At 42.5% G+C, this 21,896-nt stretch overlaps 2 protein-coding genes across 12 annotated transcripts in view; one reads left to right on the forward strand and one right to left on the reverse strand.

Annotated features, from left to right (window-relative positions):
- Positions 1 to 21,896, reverse strand: part of Med12l (mediator complex subunit 12L) — a 311,786-nt gene that overhangs the window by 119,432 nt on the left and 170,458 nt on the right. The window lies entirely within an intron of this gene.
- On the forward strand, positions 6,278 to 11,802 carry Gpr87 (G protein-coupled receptor 87). Its single transcript, XM_021157446.2, has 2 exons — positions 6,278 to 6,311; positions 10,760 to 11,802. The coding sequence occupies exons 1-2, from the start codon at positions 6,278 to 6,280 to the stop codon at positions 11,800 to 11,802; spliced, it is 1,077 nt and encodes a 358-aa protein (XP_021013105.1).

Below are 21,896 nucleotides of genomic sequence, written 5' to 3' on the forward strand. Positions count from 1 at the left end.
CCAGTGTGATACTTCCAATTTGCCACTATTTTTTTCTCTTGAAAAGCAGGAAAGTTATCTAGTAGGCACACCACAGTGACCGAAGTCATGTTGAGGCACAGTGTTGCTGTCTCTCTGTTTGCATTCTGTTTACAGTCCTTATGAAACCACAAATCAGACAGCTAGTAATTAATTAACCGCCTGTGGGGAAGCCATTTCAAGCGTTCAAAATGGCAGGCATCTGAGGGAAGCATGCCACAGTACACTGAGCCTATTGCTTTCTGGCCTTTGCTTCCCTTCTCTTCCCTTCCCTTTCTAAACTGAAGGAGTCTCCTAAGAATTAAGTACCTCAGCATTTGTCCCACTGTGACAAAGACAAATACTTCTATTCATTTTCCCCCATCTAGCTCTTATCAGAAAATAATGCATATGCTCCTTGCTCTTCTGCTGCTGACTCTGTTCTCTTAGCGTGCTGGGACTATCCCTTCTTATAGAGGGCTCAATGCGCTCACGGACATTGCCTGGAGTGACCACCAGTGTACCACAGGTACCAAAAACCATTTGCATGGTACACAAACAGGGAAGACTTCCAGAAGGGCAACAGATAAATTAGATTTTGAATAATTACCAGTAACCTACCTAGCAGACAAAGGAGAAGAGGGAGTCCCAAGACAGAAGGTCTTGAGGGGTTCTTTAGAACAGCCAAAGAGCAGGTGGGCAGGGACAGATGAAGAGAGGTATGGAAAACAGGGAACTGCGAAGCTCCTGATTCCAACTGGGAGTTACTATGCTTCTCTAATGACCATAGGAATTATCTTTATTCGAATGCCACCCATTTAAGGATGATTAGTAAGAAGCACTCTAAGTTGGCAATGTACTTAAGTAGGAGTTACTTTGAGAGAGAAATGTACACCATGAAAGGAGTTCTGTGTTTTCCCCACATGTACCTGTGGGGACAGAGTGTCTGGTTCCTGTGAGAGGAGAAAATTGAAAAAGGTTTGATGCTGACAAAAAGTATAATGTCTGTGCAAGCTAAAGACTCCACTTTGGAACTTTCAAACTATTAATAAAAAAGGGAGAGGGCACAAATAAAAATGTTCTCTTAGTTTAGGTACTCTTTCCATTAATGTAAATCACATTAATCTTGAAGATGGTGACCTAATTTCACTATAATAAGAGGAGACTTAGAACCACTTAGGTACCTTTCTTTCTCCCCCCGGACTTTAGCTGTGCTATTACATTAATTTCAGGAAATATTCATATTTGTTCATTTAGTATACCAACCCATTAAACTGGAAAGGATTCTTGGGTTAAATCCTTAAATTTCAAAATTTAAGAGCAATTCTTCCTTTCTGCAGAGGCTTTTTGCCTGGTGCTTTTGTGTTTTTATCTTTACCACTGCAATGCAGGCCCCCATCAGTATTCCTACATGTCCGGTAGGCTTAGTATACTTTTCAGCAAGTATAAAATCTATTGTACTATAATTCTTACAATTAAGAGATGTGACTTTCCTGAGACAAACTGCAAAGCAGATAATAAGAAAGAGACAAAGATAAAGATCCTCTCACTTTAGACCACCACCAAAAATATCAAGTCTAAAAAACTTAGCAGCAACTGTACTGTAACAGGGATTCATCTTTCAGACTGTGCTTAGACTGGCAATAGCGCAACTTATGAAGCCCACAGCTGTAGTCCAGCGGGACACACCTGCAGGCTCCTCCCACCCAGGAGGGAGGTTCCCCTGCTTGAACAAGCAGCTCCCCACCCAGGCTGAGATCCAACCCAACAAGTTTGAGAGCAGATCAGAGATGTGTGGACTACAGAGCTGAGTGCCCACAGCAGCAGATCCCGGTTCTGCTTGAGGAATGCTGTCTCGTCATTCCAACCCCCATCTGGAGAGCAGAGACTCCAACACTGGCCCCTGCTCCACCACTTGTAAGTAAGTAGTAAGATCAGGACACCCATCTTTCCGATCACAGAAGCAGTTCAACAGTAGGGTCAGGATCTTAAGCTTCACCAAAGAACCACAGTAGAGGATTAATCCTAAGGCCAGCTCCAATACAACAGGAGTGAAGTCTTAGGTGTGACCTTCAGAGACAACTCGGTGTGTACCAGTTATATGGTCTACAGAAGCCCCGAGGGCAATCCCCAACAGCACATCCGACTTCTTTCTGGTGACTAGAGAACTAGGATCATTTTACAGCATTCTAAATGATAGTCACTAATGCAAGAGAAACCAGGAATTGGGGTGGGGTGGGAGGAATAAAACCATATTTATAGTTTCAATGTAGCCACATAAGGGTAAATGGTAACTAGAGCAGATCCAGGGTTGTGCAACCAAGTACCTGTAGGCTGCAGAGGCAATGCTTGGGAGAGGGAGGTCTACCGGGGAGTGCCAGCACCTGTGGGCAGGAGCCTCTCCCATTAGAAATTGGTGGCTGAGGCCTAGTGTAACTGCTCCGCTCTGTGGAAGCTCCTCTGAACTCTTGGGACAAGATACGACCTGGATTCCATGATGCCCCCTGATACATGTAACAGTGTTCATGCCAAGGAAAACTAGACCCCAGCTGGAAAGATGAACAGTTCCTTCATGCATGTGACAGGAAGACATACCCCTTCCTCTACCCATACCCCTGCCAACTTCCTAGCCTCTAAAATAAAATGAAGATTCATTTTCTTCTTCTTCATTCTGATACTACCTCAGTAGAACTGCAAGAACTGTGATCAGCTTTTGTTAGACTTGACATGAATCCCAGCTATAGACATTACTTGCTACGTGAAGCAGGGCAAGTCAATTAGAATCTCTCAACTTATCTGTCTACAGGGCAAGGAGGGTAAAATATTTAGGTCATGGGACTGTTCTAGACAAGCCTTGTGCTCAAGAGTCTAAGAGCAAAAACTACAGAGCATACGTGAACCCTTTCCCTACACCCTCATTTTAAAATGGCCAACAGCAAAGCACAACTATCCAAGGCACGTTATCAGTGGGTGGCTGAAAGAGCAGGTCTCTAAGCACCGATCCAATCCAGCCCCGAACAGCTGAGAAATGTTCTCAGCTTGATTCATCGAGCAGATACCACATTCTTCAGTGGTTTCATCAACTGTCAGCCAGGGGAGCAGTAGGAGCAGGACAGGAATCCCACCCATGAACGAGTTCCTCTGGAACACAGCCCTTCACTCCACCTGAAGCAATCTTTATAAGGAGTGGTGAGTGCCAGGACATGCAGAGGCTGCAGGGCACACCACAGTAAGCATTCCTGGAGGCTGAGATGAAGATGGGCTGGGACAGTGTGAAGGAAGAAAGAGCTGCCAGTCCCCTTCCTGATAGGTAGCTGAGGCTACAAAGCACCCAACAGTCACAGCTCAGACTAAAGGGCAAGAAATCATTTCACCCCTGCCTTCCAGTCCATCTCTAAGTAAAACGTTGTGTCCATGATGTATAGTAGGAAGCTTTCCATAGGCAACTATGCTGGCTTCTTTATAAAATGGTACCCGGCTTTCACTTTTATGTTTGAGAGAATGGAAAGTCGGGAAGCTGAAAAAGCACAAAACTGAAAGTTGGTCGAATCCTTTTTATCATGGCATCACCATCCATGGCTAGAAGACAGGATGAGTTATTTGGACTTTTTGTTTCTTTGTTTGCTTTCTTTTACTCACACTGGGAAAGTATAATTTTACAATAACAAGCATTAAACAGTATGCTTAACAAACTCTTCCATTAGTCATAAAAGCAGTTCAATAATACAGACTGCTTTTATACCTGTCTCCACCTCCAGCCTCACTTTCTCCTTCCCATAACAGTCACGGTTAAAGTAAAGAACTGTCTGCGGATGCTTCTTCACTGTGCTGGGATTACTCAGCCCCAGGTCATCAGGCATCTGCCCATTAGCCTCCTCTACCAGGATGCCAGCACACAGGAGCAGGACTCCATTCCATGCACTGAGCTGCCCTGTGTTTGATGTCCCTATGGCTAAGTCCAGTCACATCTCTTCCTTTCTTGGTCTACTCGACAACACTGTCTTCTGCTAATTCCAGTGCCTCTGGTATGCTGTGTGCAGCCATCCCTGTGCACTCCACTGCCACTGGAGCTGCTCCTCACGAGCAAGGTCAACCTCTGATGTTCTCTACTCTTGGTGCAGCTACAATGAGGCTGATGAAATGTCAGCCGGACAAATCTTTCTCTCTTCCTTAATTGTATGGTGTTCCTCTTTACAGGAATGTACAAAACTTCTCCCACACATTCTGAATACAAATATTCCGTAAGAGAAAATGTCCTAGAAAATGTCCTCTCATTTCTGGGCCCACTGGCTAACTCCATGTTATCTTTCTTACTGCTACTGTTGGGGCCTGAAGCAACTGAATCAGGAAAAGGAAGACTGTATGATCTGGGAATAGAAACAGCTAAATTAAAAAAGATTATATCCCCCGAATTTGCTAAAATCGTTTTCTGTTTCAGGGAACAGTAAGTAATATGGTAATTAAAAGTGGGATTTTTGCCTATTGCCTTACATTCAAAAGAAAAGGCCAACATTCAAAGAAAACAAATAATCCCTAATTATCTATATTCTAGTAATAACATAACTTCCTTCTGAAGCCTGCTGCATCCCGGATACTAGAAGGATTCAAAAGGAGGAACAGTAGTGGACAGCTGTCTGCTTTCTCCAAAGAGCTGGTTTTGAAGGAAATGGAAGGAATCCTTAAGTTTGAAGGAAAAAAACTTGTTTCTTCTATCTTCTGTCACACTCCAGCCTTAACCGTATGTGATACTGCAGACAGGAAAGGCCCGAGCTGTAGACAAGTCTCCCCTCCTACACAAGCCAGGACCCACTTATCCCTACAGTGCTCTTTTCTTGCTTGCTCAGCAAACACCAGCACTTGGAGGCTCTGGGCAACTTCCTGCATGGGAATATCAGCAGTGAGGGTCATGAAAGTCCCCCATGGTTTCAGTTCATAAGAAACAATATGACTTCCCTTATAGCAAACTGCTCATATGCAGATTTTCCTTTAATTGCACACGCTCCAAAACAGTCCTCATGATGCCTTCTCTATATTGTCCATTTCTAAGACAAGGCTAGGAACTCGGGATACACCTGATTATATAGGAGGAAATAACATTTTAAAACGTGTAGTGCTACATAGCACATGCTTTCTGCTAGTCTTCTCTTAAAGCATCTGAAGGCCAGAAGCGCCGTTTACCACAATCGCCCTGCACACCAAACACTAAACCCAGTTAAATGATGCTCTTTTATTCTAATATTGAGATTGAAAGAAATATAGTTCTGAAAAAGCAAAGCAAATGAGACAAATTTTCAAATGATATTAAATCCTTAATGGAAATCTACTTATGAGGAAGATATATAAATTCATGTGAATTTGAATCTTGACTGAGATTTGAAAGAAATGTCAGTACAATTCTAAAAAGGCCACTAGTTTACAGGCAAAGCTAAAACCCGAGAGATCACAGGGTGCTAAATGCATCACAATTTATCTATGAATGAGCTGGAGAGATGGCTCAACAGTTAAAAGGCACTGGCTGGTTTTCCAGAGAACCCAAGCTTGATTTCCAGCACCAACATGGCAGCTCACAACCATCCGTCACTTGGATCCTACAACTTTTTCAATGCACACAATGCATAGACATACAATCAGGCATAAAATAATAAATAAATATTTTTTTTAATTTTTATTTTAAAAATTCCTATACATATCAGTGTTAGATCTTATAGAAATAATCATCTGCAATTACATACTAGTCTCATCATATATGCATCATGTGGTCAGTTTTTTTAAAGGGGATGTGATAGACATATAAAGTTTATGCACATAAGCCAAGACTTCAATCTGTTAGAATTGTTGAACATTTTACACAGTCCTTCTTGTATTCCTGTGGGACTGTCAGTGGAATTACCATTTCAGAGCTGCATAGCCCTAAGTAATGATGTTAACTAACTTTCCGAAAGTCACACAGTGGCAACCAGATGATACCATACAGACATGGTCATACTTCATGGCAAACTGAAAAATGTTTAAAAAAAAAAAAAAGTCACTCTTCTTGGGCAAAGGTGTTCAAATCCACATATCATTTTCCTAATCACAGAATGTAACAATATTTTGTCTGTTGGTTTATTGTTTTTACTGAAAGAACATTATACCTGCAAAGTTCTTACCAACACGTCCCTGTTTCGTTTTCCTGTCCCTAGAAATCAAACCAGGACTAGCTTCTGCTGAATCTGTGCCTCAGCTCTCCCCAAGCGTCTCTTGACATGCATCTTGACTTACCATCCATCACAACTAGAGAATGGGGCTCAACTTTACGATTACAAAATTATCAGGTAAGCCAGAAAAAAAGACACAAAGAACCTGAACTTTAACATGCCTTAGTCAAGCTCAGTGGTCGTTTAGAACCAACTGAAACCCACTGAAAACTATCTCTCATTCTGTATGCAAGAGCAGCCATGCGGGATAGCATCATGAAGATAAACCTTGCTGTAACTGATTAAAAACTTTAGTTAATCAAAACACTATCTTTAAAATGGAGAAAGAGTAACAGAATATTTTAGAAAGATTTGTTAAGCCCCAAATAAAGTACGTATTACTTTTCACATTTAATAGTCTCTATCAAGGTTCACTGAGGCTCCCAAGGAGGCCAAAAGCAACATCTACCTGCTAGACTAGATAACTAATTAGAAAAGGATCCTACAAGGGCCATTGTACCATGGATTGACATCCTATAATTAATACAACTTTATTATTTCACTCCATCTGGTAGGTAGGGCAGTGACTTATGTCGAGGAGGCCTTAATATTCTGTGTCACAGGGACACACCCCAACGAACAATAGAGAGATTCACCCGAGGCAAAGGTGCTAAGATTCTGCACCTAAGCCTTAATCACTCCCACTCCAACTGCATACAAAAGAGACTCTAAGAGTAAATGGACACATTACACTTAGATGACTGTGACGAAAAGTCTGGTCCAGGCAACGTGGTATGTGGCCATCAAGAAACGTGAACATAAACAGTGCAACAGGGAATTTGTAATTGTGCTAAATTTTAATACCATACTACATTTTAATCTAAAAGTCACACGAAGTGTGCTATCTGGTATGTGTATGTGTGTGTGTGTGTGTGTGTGTGTGTGTGTGTGTGTGTGTGTGTATGTACACATACTTCCAAGACAGACAATCGTGTTTTTTTTTAACACACACACACACACACTTACACATACACACAAGACTAAATTTCTTAATTGTAATTTCATGTTTAAAATGAACCAAGAAGGATCTGGCATGACACATTATGGAAGAGTCTAGCAAAGGGGTCCTTCCTTGTCCCTCTTTATCATCACTCTGTACTAAACCCTGTCATAAGCAGGGATCGCCATCCTAATGAACACCGAAGACAATCTTTCTACTTTAAAACCAATTTCCAGTTTTTCTCAATGAATTACCAAGCCATGGATCATTCAAGGAGGTCCCTAAATTGGCCACAATCTTTACTAGAAGAGTAACATACTTAAACAGAGCGAACTAAAGCCTTTTCCATTTAATGACTGATGTTCCTAAGCAGGTGAAGATGCAAGCCTGCACACTTGGGGGAAATTTGAAGGACCATGGAGAAGGCAGGACATGAGTAACTGGCAGGGAAGAACAGGAGGCTGGCTTACTTCAACAACACACAGGCCACGCCAACACTTGCCACCTTAAGCTCTGGAGCTTGTCAGAGCAGCACACCGGTGGTTTGTCCCGCTCCTTAGGAACATGGTTGTCTACCACGGAATCTGTAAAATTGCCCAGAAGAGGCTTTAACGACCTACTTGTCTGAGATCTGTTACAAATCTGGAATTTGTGAATGAAGTAATAACCAGGGTTAGGCTGATCCCATGGAACTCGAGAGGCCAATACTCCAGAACACTAATCTTGATCATGAGCTAAGGCAAATATCAGAAAACTCAACAGCAAGCAGACGCAGACTGCCTCAGAGCCACAGACAGGGCAAGAGCCACTGGGAAGTGAAGTTACTTATGCTAGAGTGGTTTCAGTTTTTTATTCTGCTTTGCTTTTTGGTTGTTTGATATGTCTATTTAGTCTTGTTAGGGAGTTTTTGTTGTTTTTTGTTTGTTTTTGTTTTTAAACAAATCAAGGCTCATACATAAGAGTTCTTCTGATATCATGATTGAAGACTACCTTTAATATTAACTACAATAACTAGGTATATTACCATTTAATAAGACTGTTTCTCTATATAATTAAGCCTCGGATGATGATGATATTAAATGGAAGACACAAATCTACCGAAACCCTGGGATAGGATGTGTTCTTCTAGGCTACAGTGGGTGTACACAGACCCAGGTTGCTAATACTAACAGCTGAAATACCCCATCCCCAGGAGGATAAAGCTACTGAATTCTAATCACATTTACAATGGCTTTGAAAATCAACTCCTATCTGATTGCTACAACACACAGCCATCCTTTCAAGAGATGACATCAGTGTTCCTTTTCAAGGTTTGCCCCTCAGCTGAGCACTTGAACCATGATTAAAACTTACTTGGCTGGCTGTATTCCCCTAAGAGCACTATCCACAGCAAGATCAAAGTGCCAGTTAATAGCTTAATTGGGTAAATCAATCCAAGAAGATATCTAAAGCTCACTAAAGCTGTGCTTCTTACCCTTTGAAGGGCTTCAAATGCCAATCTGGATCTTCTGAGACAGAAGAGGCCAAGGCTGCACTACTTTATTAAGCCAACACAGGCCTCCATGGTATGTTCAAGGCAACATGTCAAGAGGGAAGCTGGAGAGAGCAGCTCTGTCAGCCCTTTATAACTTGTAAAGTTTAATAATACCATCAGTCTCGCAACAGGCTAGCAGAGGTATAAATTACTAACCTGTACAAGGATATTTAGGCCAGAAAAACCAGTTTTTAAAAACACAGGGAGGAATGGAAGGGGGGAAATGATGAGAAAAGGAGTGAGCTCCTGAGGAAGCCACGCTCTGACTTCAGGCGGTGGCTGAAGAACCTGCTGTTGGATGACAAGCATCAGCACTGCCTTTCCCATTTTACTACTTCAAGGAAAGAAAACAACATATAATGAACACCCATGGTGGCAAACAGGAGCTAAGTCACGCTGCCCCTTAAACAAAAATCAGTTCGAAGCTGAGATAGAGTGAAGTTCTTATGAACTAGTGGGAATTTAGAAGATCAGAAATGATCTTCCTTACATCCTGAAACAAGCGTTTGTAAGCTGTGATAGTTTATGATGTCTACAAAACAGATGACAAAATGTGCTCTTCAGGCAGCTGAGAGAGTCACTGAGGAAATGGCTTCAGGACAAACTGTAGAGGGAGGGAGCTTCCAGAGCATCAAGTGCCTGTGCAGGGAGAAAGGGCAGGATGAGAGCAAGAGCTGGGAGGAGCCTGTTCAGTGCAAAGCTCAGTGGGTAGCCAGGTGGGAGGGCCCAACAGCCCCAGACTACTGGAATGCACTTTCCCATGCAGCTCACCCCCCTGCTGGAGAGGGCTGGGAACCAGAGTGACATCAGGAAGAGTGGCGATGGTCCAAGGCACAGACTAAAGCTGTGCATCCCTCACACAACCACCATGTCTCCCACAGGACATAAGAGACCTTTCATGGCTGCTGCAAAAACCAAATGCCCACATGCCATCTCATTGAATAAGAGTGGCGTGATGATATCTATAATCTTGTACACAAAAAATAAAAAAGAAAGCAATGGAACGGCGGGTATAATCTAATCTTGTAAATAACAACAACAACAAAAAAAATGGTAGCCTGCACATGTTTTTACATAATTTATTTTATTTGATAATAAACTTGAACACTAACAGAAAGGTAAAAATCAGTTTTATACCAACTTACAGAGACTTCCATGTCTTTGGAATTTGACAAATACTTTAATGTAAGCTGTACCTGACAGCATATAGTCTGTGTAGATGATTACAATCCCCAAACAGATCTCCTACAGTATGGCACACCTACTCACAGATTATGTGTTAGGATGAACCTAAGAGAATCTGCAAGGTAAACCTAGCTCTGCTTGGGACTTTCGTCACTTTAGAAGAGGGCTGATCTTTTTTTCCCCTGGGGAGGGGGGGCGGGGGGGGGGGCACTACATTTTTATTTCTAACAAAGGTCCCTACGTAATCCTCAGGAAACAGAGGCAGAGAATTTGCTGCTTTACTGGTTTGCTTTGAGGTTTTCTGTGAGTGCTGAGTTTAAAACGTAGGTATTGGTAGAGGGACGGACTGTGTCAAAGGATACACTGATACAATCTCCACGCTTTGCTTTTATTGTCTTGGTAAAGGAAACTTCAATTTTCTGCCTCAAGTATTGCTGAGTCTATGTGTACCAATATCCAGTGTTGAACTAAACACCAGGGTTTATACGGATATAGTATATTCGCTTTCAATAGGTTGTCACAGAGACTCAAAGGATCTTGAAATGTGGGGAAAGGTAACCAGCTGGTACTTCTTTAAATCTTGAAGGCAGTGGCTGGAGAGATGGCCTAGAGGTTATGAGTGCTTCAGACTCTTCCTGGGCTCTGAGTTGACAAGTGAACTCCAAGTCAGGAGGTCACAACTGCCTCAGTTCTAGGGGACCAGAGCCCTTCTTCTGATCTCTGTAAGCACTGCATACCTGCAGTGTCCATTTTCAGAGCCTGAGATATACACTGGAGTGAGCCTTTGAGACAACCTTTACACCCACCCAGAACGACTCAGTGCTAAGGGAGATGGCTGGCCTAATGTGAATGTTTCTACTTTTGCAGGTAATGAGCTGTACAGCCAAGCAAGTCACACTGCAAACAGCACAAGTGAGGGACATGGGAAGAACTCTACCCTGCACAACAAATTTGACACCATCATCCTGCCAGTGCTTTACCTAGTTATCTTTGTGGCAAGCATCCTGCTGAACGGTCTGGCCGTGTGGATCTTCTTCCACATTCGGAATAAAACCAGCTTCATATTTTATCTCAAAAATATAGTGGTAGCTGACCTCATCATGACCCTGACATTCCCATTCCGAATAGTCCGTGATGCAGGATTCGGACCTTGGTACTTCGAGTTTATCCTCTGCAGATACACCTCAGTTTTGTTCTATGCAAACATGTATACATCTATTGTGTTTCTTGGGCTGATCAGTGTTGATCGGTATCTAAAGGTGGTAAAGCCCTTTGGTGACTCTCGCATGTACAGCATAACCTTCACCAAAGTTTTATCAGTCTGTGTTTGGGTGATCATGGCTGTTCTGTCCTTGCCAAACATCATACTGACTAATGGGCAACCAACAAAGGAAAATATTCATGACTGCATGAAACTCAAAAGTCCCCTAGGAGCCAAGTGGCATATGGCTGTCACCTATGTGGACAGCTGTTTGTTTGTAGTCGTGCTGGTGATTCTGATTGGATGCTACATAGCCATCTCCAGATACATCCACAAATCCAGCAGGCAATTCATAAGCCAATCGAGCCGGAAGCGAAAGCACAACCAGAGCATCCGCGTGGTCGTGGCTGTGTTTTTTACCTGCTTCCTCCCGTATCACTTGTGCAGAATCCCCTTTACCTTCAGTAACTTAGACAGGCTTCTGGATGAATCAGCACATAAAATCCTCTACTATTGCAAAGAAATGACACTTTTCTTGTCTGCGTGCAACGTGTGCCTGGATCCGATAATTTATTTTTTCATGTGTAAGTCATTTTCAAGAAGGTTATTCAAGAAATCAAACATAAGAACCAGGAGCGAAAGCATCAGGTCGCTGCAAAGCGTCCGAAGATCAGAAGTGCGCATCTATTATGACTACACTGATGTGTAAGGACTAGAGGCCAGGGAGCCTTTTCTATTGGAATCAGTATGTAAAAGAGTGTTAATAAATGTTTCTTTTTATTATCTTGGCTGAAGCCCATCAAAAACACACGTTTTTAGGGTTTTGTTTTGTTTTTGTTTTTTTTAAGGATAGAAATGGCAAAATATTGGGGCATAACTTAGAACAAAAAGAAAAAACATTAGGAAACAAAAAATTGTCGGATCTATTGGAGCCTGTGGAGGTGGAGGGGCAGACTGATGAGTGGCAGGTGAACACCTGCACCTGCCTCCTGGAACTCACTCACTGCTGCTACGAAGTCACTTCCGTAGAGAACTCAAAGTATAGAGAATTGTTGAGGTTGAATATTTGAAAAATAATTAAGAGGCCTATGAATTCAGCTACCTAGCCCCATTTGGCCATTTCCTCTCAGTGCGCTTATCAATGTATCAGGCACACATGTAGTCGGTACAGAGGGAGCAAGGCTGAAGGGAAGTTCACCCACAGTTTCACAGTACACACTGATACTGTCACCACCAACTAACTCATTCTAAACAAGCTATCGCAAAGAAAGAAATAGGACTGGATATTATAAACGTTTCTGCTATAACATCCAATTAATATTTGCCAGTATTTTCATCTTTGAGGTTTTGAAAAAAATTACATATTAACAAAATATTCTTCCCAGTAATGTATGCCTAACAAGAATATCAGTAGTTTAACTATAGAACTGTAAAATGAAAGATGTAATTCACTAAGTTACATCAGAAAGTCCAACAGTAGTCATTTAACTGTTGGGCTATTTTCTCTTTGGCAATAATGCACTTTTGAATGACTTTGTTCCTCAAAGTTGTGTGGATACTGCCAGAGGGTCACATCTGATTTCATATGTTAAAAAAAATATTGCATTTATTTATTTTTTATGGGAGGGATGGGATTTGTGCATGCTACAGTGCTCACGTGAATGTCAGAGGGCAACTTGCTGGAGCTGGTTCTCTCCTCCTAACATGTGGGGTTTAAGACTTACCTCAGGTCCTCAGACTTGGAAACAAGTACCTTTATTAGCTGAGCCATCTCTCCAGCCCATGTTCTATTTTAACACTGTACTATGATCTGCTGCAAACCTTAACAGGAAGAGTTAAGATATGCTTGCTGATGAAAAGACACGGTACGGCAAGAAAGATGGTTGAATGGGCGAAAGAACCTGAAATCCAGATGAAGTTGGGCATGGTAGCATGCCCCTGTAATCTCCAGTCTCCTACAGCAAGACAGGAGACAGAGACAGAAGAATCTCCGGAAACTACGGCCCAGCCAGCTGGGCACATGCAGCAGTGAACGAGAAGGGCAAACACTCAAGGTTGCTCTCTCACCCTCATGTGTATGCCGTGATATGCATGCCTGCACTTATATAAGCACATGTGCATACACACACACACACACAATTATTAAAGCAGGCACTATATCGAACAGATAAAACACATGCATATAACTGACTACTGTACTTCAGTTACATTCTAGCAAACTGCACAATTCTGAGGCTTGAGCAAAGCCGAGGGTTCAAGAGCAGCAGCACCATGACCTCCACCATTAGGCACAGAAGCAGTGTAAAGGTCAAGCCCACTGAGGAAACGGGCCGATTTTAGCAGAGGACTTTGTATGAAAGGAGATAAAAGATCTGATAACCTTTTATCAAAATATTACTCTCTCAGGATCTCAGCTCCCTAAACAAAATGACTCTTCAGGCAAGTTAATTTTTATAGACCTTGTTTGGTCACTGGCTTAGTTAACCCCAGCACCCAATGTGTGATACTAAGTAGGTCAACACTCTTTTAGGTCATGGGCTGAGAGCATATGGAAGATAAGGCCTCCTGCTGCTTTCTGCAGAATAAGCAGGATGAGGCTCAGCTACCTTAACATGAAGGAAGAACAACAATGCTGTAGGAAAGTCCTTCGGTCCAGGCTCTCCTCTCTCCCTCTATCTCTCTACCACAGCTCAGTGCCTAGTCAGAGCACTCAGGAACAACATTATAAGCTTCAGTACTGGGGAACATTGTTAAATGTCTCTAGAACCTCGGGACCAGAAATGACTTCTTTCTTCCATCAGCCAGCTCTCTGAAGCACTGCAGCCCACCAGGGTTTCTAGCCCAGGCTTCAGCTCAATTGTGATTCAGGCTTCAACTCTAAGCCTTTTAAAAATATGTTAAATCTCATTTGCTCTCTCTAAATTGGCTACCCCTGTGGTTATTGGGCACATTTAATGTGAGGTAGGTCTTACATCTTGGGAATGGTATTGTTAAATCAGTGGCACAACTCCAAACATTGACTTACAAAAGAGTGGTCGGACCATCCTCAGTTAAAGAAGTCAGATTATAAAATCTATCTAAATTGCAGCTCCTATTTTGCATCAATACCCAAAACCGTGTTAGCCAGAACCAACCCTGAACAACTTATAGAGCAGTAATAGCAGGAGCAGTAATACAATTTACAATGGAAGAGGTGGAAAGCAGCACACAATGCTCCTACTCAAAGTGATGAAATTATGAATTCTGTTTGATGGCTTTCTAAAGTAACCTCAAATAGGAAATAGAATATTCCTTGGGGCTTTTGAGTTACATGGGTTGTGAAACCTTTATTTGAAATTGTTGTGAACAGAGAGATTTCAGATTTCAGGTGCTGGGTGTGAGAATATTTGTACACAGATGACAAGAGAGCTTCAGGATTTTCTATATTTTAATCACAAACTCATGTTGCGGCCCCCATGCAACCCTGGAATGCTGTGATCAGTGTGCTGTGCTCCTGCCCTGCTACAGCCTATCACAGGGCGGCACTTGTGCTATCATGGCAGACTTTAGAGCTTTCAGATTTCTGATTCTAGATTAGGGATGGATACCTGCCAAATGTGCAGGTAAATTTTTACAATATAAGAATAAGTACCATATTCATTCTTTCTTAAATAGAGAAGTTTAAAATGAAATTTTAGTATTATTTGCAAATGATATTTGACCTCACATACAAACAGCTCAATTGATTAAACTACTTTATAACTCCTTAATTCTCATTATAAACACTATGCCAGTATTTCTTTCTCAGATAAAGCTTCAAACACAGTGCCTAGGGAAACACATTAAATTAGATAAAATATTCAAGATAGAGTGTGGGGGGTGGAGAGAGAAAGAGAGATGTATGTGTAAAATTTATTGGCTTAAACTGTACAACTACAGTAGGGAAATATTTTAGGAAAAATAAAGACAGGATGCATTAAAATCTGATGACCAATTCAATGTCCTCAACTTATCTATCTATCTTTATCTCTCTCTTAAATATATACACTTAAACACATACACATAAACTCCACAGGAAACCAACTAACAAATCAATAAACACTTACCTAGAACATGTTACACAAAAGAGCAATGTGTTTGACACTATGTAAAACAATCTTTAATTATCCCTAATGGTCTGTGTCTAAAGGAACTCCTAAGAGGGACCATTCTGAAATCTGAACTGGTGACAAAGCAGCTGAGGCTGCCCTAGACCTCCACCACCATCTAGTGGTGAAGCCCATAAACCTTGCATTCTGTGTCCTAGCCTGTCATTTGCAAGTACTTAAGGTGGAGCAGCCTTGAGCAGGGTGAGGGAGAAGTGTCTGAGAAGAGCAATCAGTGCCATCAAGAAGTTAACATATGTATGCAAAAAGAAACAAAGACTAAAAGACTCAAGCACTTGAGAGAAGCACCTTGAAAATGCTGACTGCCCTCTCCGAAATAACAAAGAAAATTTCCCAACAATAAATCAACTCTGTGCTTTTCAAACACTGCTGTGTGCTTTGAACACTGTCTTTTTTCTTAACGTTTATGCTATAAGACAGACTGACCATCTTTTCTGTAACACAGAGAGCTGCCATGCCCCTTTCAGACACAGAATCCGGTATATTTTGAATCAATGTATATTTTGAGCTTTTAGTTCCATGAAATGTGCAGGCGCTTCTCAGGTCACGTTTCCTGTGGACGCCCATCATTCTATCACACTTCCCTCATGGATGCCCAGAAGTCCCTAAACAACTGAAGTCATCTGGCTGAGTGCAATCACCCTTTGCAAACTTCAGTTTCATATCTCAAACTGTCACTTGTCATTCTCTTGAGGTAAATTCATCCTCTGGTGCTCAGTTCTCTCTTCAACAACCTGTTTTTGAAAACACCCTCTGTTCTCGCTGGTAAATGGCAATGCAGGTACCACAAAGCGTTGGTTCTAGTGTCAGATACCTCTCTGTTGCTGTGATAAAACACCATAACCAAAGAAACCAACAGAGAAAAGTGTCTTGGGCCTTATGTTTCTGGAAGATGGGTTTACTGTGGTAGAAAAGCATGGCAACCAAAGGCAAGCACAGCCACAGGAACAAGAAACTGGGGGGACCTTGTACACTTCACTGTAAACACGAAGCAGAGAGGATGTACTAGGTAAAGTGTCAACATCTGCCCCAAGTGACATACTTCACCAACAAGGGGACACCCCCTAGACTTCCTCAACAGCACCACCAACTGGGTCCCTGTGTCCCAATGCTTAATCTGCAGAGGACATGTCTTACCCAAGTCACCACTGTGGGTACGCATAAAAATAGACTTCAGTGTGAAAGATAAATTCTGTATTGATAAATGTACTTTTCATCCATGAGGAAGATCAATGGCTTGCTAGCCACAGGAAGCAGGGGACAAACCTTTACTGTGGAAGACTGCCTCTTATATTGAATATACCAACTGCCAAAACCAGCCGTCAAGCAATAGAATGATAACACATACTCCAGTTTTACAAGATTTCCTCTAGGGGTACTGAAATCTTTAACGAGAAACCTGGTAGAGGTTCCTGAAAAATTCCAGTCAGAGAGAAGAACATTTCTGGGGTCTAGGTACTATGGAAACCTGGACCTGCTACTGCTAAATCCTAGTGCAAACATGGATCAGCATTCAAAGTAATAAACAAGCATCTTCTTAAATCCTGTTGTTGTATAATCACAAAAGTGATATGAAGAAACAAATCAACGAAGTGGTTAGTCAATTCCAAAGTCCGTGCATGCTATTTACAAGACTGTACAACCTTTCCTTGACTATAGTCACGGTCCTTCTTTTTCCTCACAGCCATTAGGAGCCTCTAGGGGAAGCTTCCAGACCAGCCAGGACCCATGGAGAAGCCAGGCCTATACAGAACCTGACCCTGCAGGCCTAGTTCAGGCCTATGGGCAGCTTTCCGGTCCCATAGAGGAGCAAGGGTTCTGAAACCGAGCAAACGTGGATCCTGTTATTTAAAGCCATGACTTGCAGCAGATGGCAGCTACAGACAGCACCACATCTGCCACTGTCGCTGCCGCTGCCATGATTTCTCTGCCTCTGCCTGCCTTCTGCATGCCCACTTCTCAGACTTTAACACTGAATGGTTATGTGCCCATAAAGTTCAAATAGTTTATACTTACCGAACACACACCCTGGTGTCAACTGTGTAGCCCAGTTAATCCCCACAGCCAACTCATAGGGAAAGAATGGTATTATTCCCAGTCACAATATAGGTGACTAGCCCCAAGGTCACACAACCAAAAAAGGCTATGGTGATATTGTACCCATCAATTTGTCTCCAAAGTGGTTAAGTCATTGTGTCTTAGTCAGGGTTTCTATTCCTGCACAAACATCATGACCAAGAAGCAAGTTGGGGAGGAAAGGGTTTATTCGGCTTACACTTCCATGCTGCTGTTCATCACCAAAGGAAGTCAGGACTGGAACTCAGACAGGTCAGGGAGCAGGAGCTGATGCAGAGGCCATGGGGGGATGTTCTTTACTGGCTTGCCTCTTCTGGCTTCCTCAGCCTACTCTCTTATAGAACCCAAGACTACCAGCCCAGGGATGGTCCCACCCACAAGGGGCCTTTCCCCCTTGATCACTAATTGAGAAAATGCCTTACAGTTGGATCTCATGGAGGCATTTCCTCAACTGAAGCTCCTTTCTCTGTGATAACTCCAGCTGTGTCAAGTTGACACAAAAATAGCCAGTACAATTGACCCCTTGTCAACTTGACACATAAACACATCACTAGTAAGCCTCAACCCTTACATTCTTATTCATCCCCAAGATCTAAATAACTTTAAAAGTCCCACAATCTTTACATATTCTTAAAATTTCAATCTCTTTAAAATATCCATCTCTTTTAAAATCCAAAGTCTTTTTACAATTAAAAGTCTCTTAACTGTGGGCTCCACTAAAACAGTTTCTTCCTTCAAGAGGGAAAATATCAGGGCACAGTCACAATCAAAGCAAAAATCATTCTCCAACCGTCCAACGTCTGGGATCCAACTCACGATCTTCTGGGCTCCTCCAAGGGCTTGGGTCACTTCTCCAGCCATGCCCTTTGTAGCACACACGTCGTCCTCTGGGCTCCAGATGCCTGTACTCCACTGCTGCTGCTGCTCTTGGTGGTCATCTCATGGTACTGGCATCTCCAAAACACTGCATGACCCCTTCAGTCCTGGGCCTTCAATTACAACTGAGGCTGCACCTTCACCAATGGCCTTCCATGGCCTCTCACAGTGCCGAGCCTCAGCTCCTCTGCATGACCCCTTCATGCCTTCAAAACCAGTACCACCTGGGTGACCCTTACACATTACCAAGTCCCGCTGCAGAAGGAGTACAACCTTGCCTATCTCTGGAACACAGCCTCTTTGTGCTTTCAGAAAACACTTCCCAGAAGATGTCACCTCAACGATGCTGGTCTCTTCTTAATCACTGCTAATTTCTTAGCTCCAGCTAACCAGCATCAATAGTCCCAGTAATGCAAAGTTTTTGCTTTAGTAGTTCTGGTATCTTGTTAATCACAGCTGATTCTTCAGCCCCAGCTAACCAGAACTACAAAATCTTTACAATCAAAACAGCAATGGCCCTGAAAAGAGTCTTTAATTTTCCCTCTGAAATTTCACAAACCAGACCTCCATCTTCTGCACTGTTCTCAACATTATCTTCCAAGCTCCTACAAAACATCTGACAGAGCTCTTAACAATGAATGGATATTCAAGCCCAAAGTTCCAAAGTCCTTCCACAGTCCTCCCCAAAACATGGTCAGGTTGTCACAGGAATATCCCACTCTGCTGGTACCAATTTGTCTTAGTCAGGGTTTCTATTCCTGCACAAACATCATGACCAAGAAGCAAGTTGGGGAGGAAAGGGTTTATTCGGCTTACACTTCCATGCTGCTGTTCATCACCAAAGGAAGTCAGGACTGGAACTCAGACAGGTCAGGGAGCAGGAGCTGATGCAGAGGCCATGGGGGGATGTTCTTTACTGGCTTGCCTCTTCTGGCTTCCTCAGCCTACTCTCTTATAGAACCCAAGATTACCAGCCCAGGGATGGTCCCACCCACAAGGGGCCTTTCCCCCTTGATCACTAATTGAGAAAATGCCTTACAGTTGGATCTCATGGAGGCATTTCCTCAACTGAAGCTCCTTTCTCTGTGATAACTCCAGCTGTGTCAAGTTGACACAAAAATAGCCAGTACACATTGAGAAAAAAAATTACAATTTGGCTGCTTACATTAGCAATTATTATTAATACAAGTGGATTATGAAGATATACAGATAACATCTGAGTTTGAGTTAGGAAGCTTATTTTTATTTATTTATTTTTACTCCCCATCCCCCCCAAAAAAAACCTATCCTATAATTTATTCTCAGAACTCACATGCTTGTAAGTAAATGTTACTGAGATGCCACAGCAGAAGTAGAAGAGAAACAGCCACAAAGCACACAGGATTCCATGCTTAAAATATGCATTTAAAAGCATGTCCATTCCATGCTTAAAATATGCATTTAAAAGCATATCCATATCAGCACTGTCTAACTTGTGAATATGTGCACTGGGACAAGAAAAAGGACCTTAATGAATCTAGACGTTCCCTCGGTGAAGAGAGTGACAGACCTCCTGCCAGGTAGTCTACCTATAGGAAGTCTGTGATTCCCTTTATGTCCTAGATGGGTTCTGAATTTATTTTCATATGATGTCACATGGCATACCTATGGGAAGTCTGTGTCCCAGATCCAGGTGTGGTGGCACACACCTTTAATCTGAGCCACACCTTCTGCTGGAGACCTACATAAGGACATTGGAAGAAGGAAGATGTTCTCTTCACCTGCTTGCCTTGTGGGACTGAGCTAGATCCTTGGACTTCCATTCACAGCTGCTGCTGACCATTGTCGGGGGAGTTGGACTACAGTCCAACAAATTCCATTACTATATAGACACTACCCATAAGTTCTGTGACTCTAGAGAACCCTGACTCATACAGAAGTTGGTACCAGGAGTGAGGTATTCCTGTGACAACCTGACCATGTTTTGGGGAGGACTGTGGAAGAACTTTGGAACTTTGAGCTAGAAGAGCCATTGGGATGTTAAGAGCTCTGTGGGATGTTCTGTGGGAGCTTGGAAGATAATATTGAGAACAATGCAGAAGATGGAGGTCTGGTTGTAATAGTTCAGAGGGAAAATTAAAGACTCTTATCAGGGCTGTTGCTATTTTGATTATGAAGATTTTGTGGTTTTGGTTAGCTGGGGCTGAAGAATCAGCTGTGATTAACAAGATACCAGAACTACTAAAGTGAAACCTTTGCATTACTAGGACTGGACTGATGCTGGATAGCTGGAGCTAGGAAATTAGTGTTGATTAAGAAGGGACCAGCATCACTGAGGTAAAATCTTCTGGGAAGTATTTTCTGAGAGCTCAAAGCAGCTGTGTTCCAGAGATATCCAAGGTTGTACCTCGTGCTGCAGTGGGACTTGGTAATGTGTAAGAGTCACTCAGGTTTTGAAGGCATGAAGGTGTCATGAAGAGCAGCTGAAGCTTGGCACTCCAAGAGGCCATGAAAAGCCATTCGTAAAGTGCAGCCTCAGCTACAATTGATGGCTCAGGCCTGAAGGGGTCATGCAAAGGAGTTGAGGCTTGGCACCACCAAGACAGCCTATGAGAGGCTATTGGTGAAGCCTAGTTGCAGTGTTTTGGAAATGCCAGTACCATGAGATGACCACCAAGAACAGCAGAAGCAGTGGAGTACAGGCAGCTAGAGCCTAGAAGACAAGGTGTGTGCTACAAAGGGCAAAGCTGGAGAAGTGGCCAAAGCCCTTGGAGGAGCCCAGAAGATCGTGAGTGGTTACATTCAATGGTTACAGTTTGATTTTGCTTTTGATTGTGACTGTGCCCTGATATTTTTCCCTCTTAAAGGAAGAAAGTATTTTAGTAGAGCCCACAGTTAAGAGACTTTGAATTGTAAAAAGACTTTGAGTTTTAAAAGAGATTGCATATTTTAAAATATGTTAGAATTTGTAAAGACTGTGGGACTCTTAAAGTTATTTAGATCTTGGGTATGAATAAGAAAGTAAGGTTTGAGGCTTAATACTGATGTGTTTGTGTGTCAAATTGACAAGGGGTCAATTGTACTGGCTGGTTTTGTATGTCAATTTAACACAACCTGGAGTTATCACAGAGAAAGGAGCCTCCCTTGAGGAAATTCCTCCATGAGATCAGGCTTTAAGTCATTTTCTCAATTGGTGATCAATGTGGGAGGGCCCCTTGTGGGTAGGGCCATCTCTGGACTGGTAGTCTTGGTTCTATAAGAAAGCAAACTGAGCAAGCCAGGAAAACCAAGTCATTAAGTAACATCCCTCCATGGCCTCTGCATCACCCCCTGCTTCCTGACCTGCTTGAGTTCCAGTCCTGACTTCCTTTAGTCATGAACAGCAATGTGGAAGTGTAAGTTGAATAAACTCTTTTCTCCCCAACTTGCTTCTTGGTCATGATGTTTGTGCAGGAATAGAAACCCTGACTAAGACAGTCTGTGATTCCCTTTATATCCTAGATGGGTTCTGAACATATTCTCCTATGATGGCACATGGCATACAGACTCTAAATTTTCATTCTCAACTGAAAGGCATGCCTTCTGATAGATCATACATTATGACCATATATTCCTATCCAAATCACCCAGCTTTTTCTTGCTATAAACTAATGACCTTAAGCTGGATAGTGTATAAACAAAAGTGGCGCTTACAGATCTAAGTCCCAGATCAAGGGGCATATAGATT

Source organism: Mus caroli, unplaced genomic scaffold (genome assembly GCF_978045245.1).
Source record: "Mus caroli unplaced genomic scaffold, Mus_caroli_1 scaffold_3, whole genome shotgun sequence".
In the NCBI taxonomy this organism is placed as follows: Eukaryota; Metazoa; Chordata; class Mammalia; order Rodentia; family Muridae; genus Mus; species Mus caroli.

Excerpts from the sequence above, each read along its gene's own strand:
- Gpr87 (XM_021157446.2), top strand. The coding sequence starts at position 6,278 with ATGGGGCTCAACTTTACGATTACAAAATTATCAG. Across the intron at positions 6,312-10,759 it reads TACGATTACAAAATTATCAG|GTAATGAGCTGTACAGCCAA; the intron begins GTAAGCCAGAAA and ends CTACTTTTGCAG.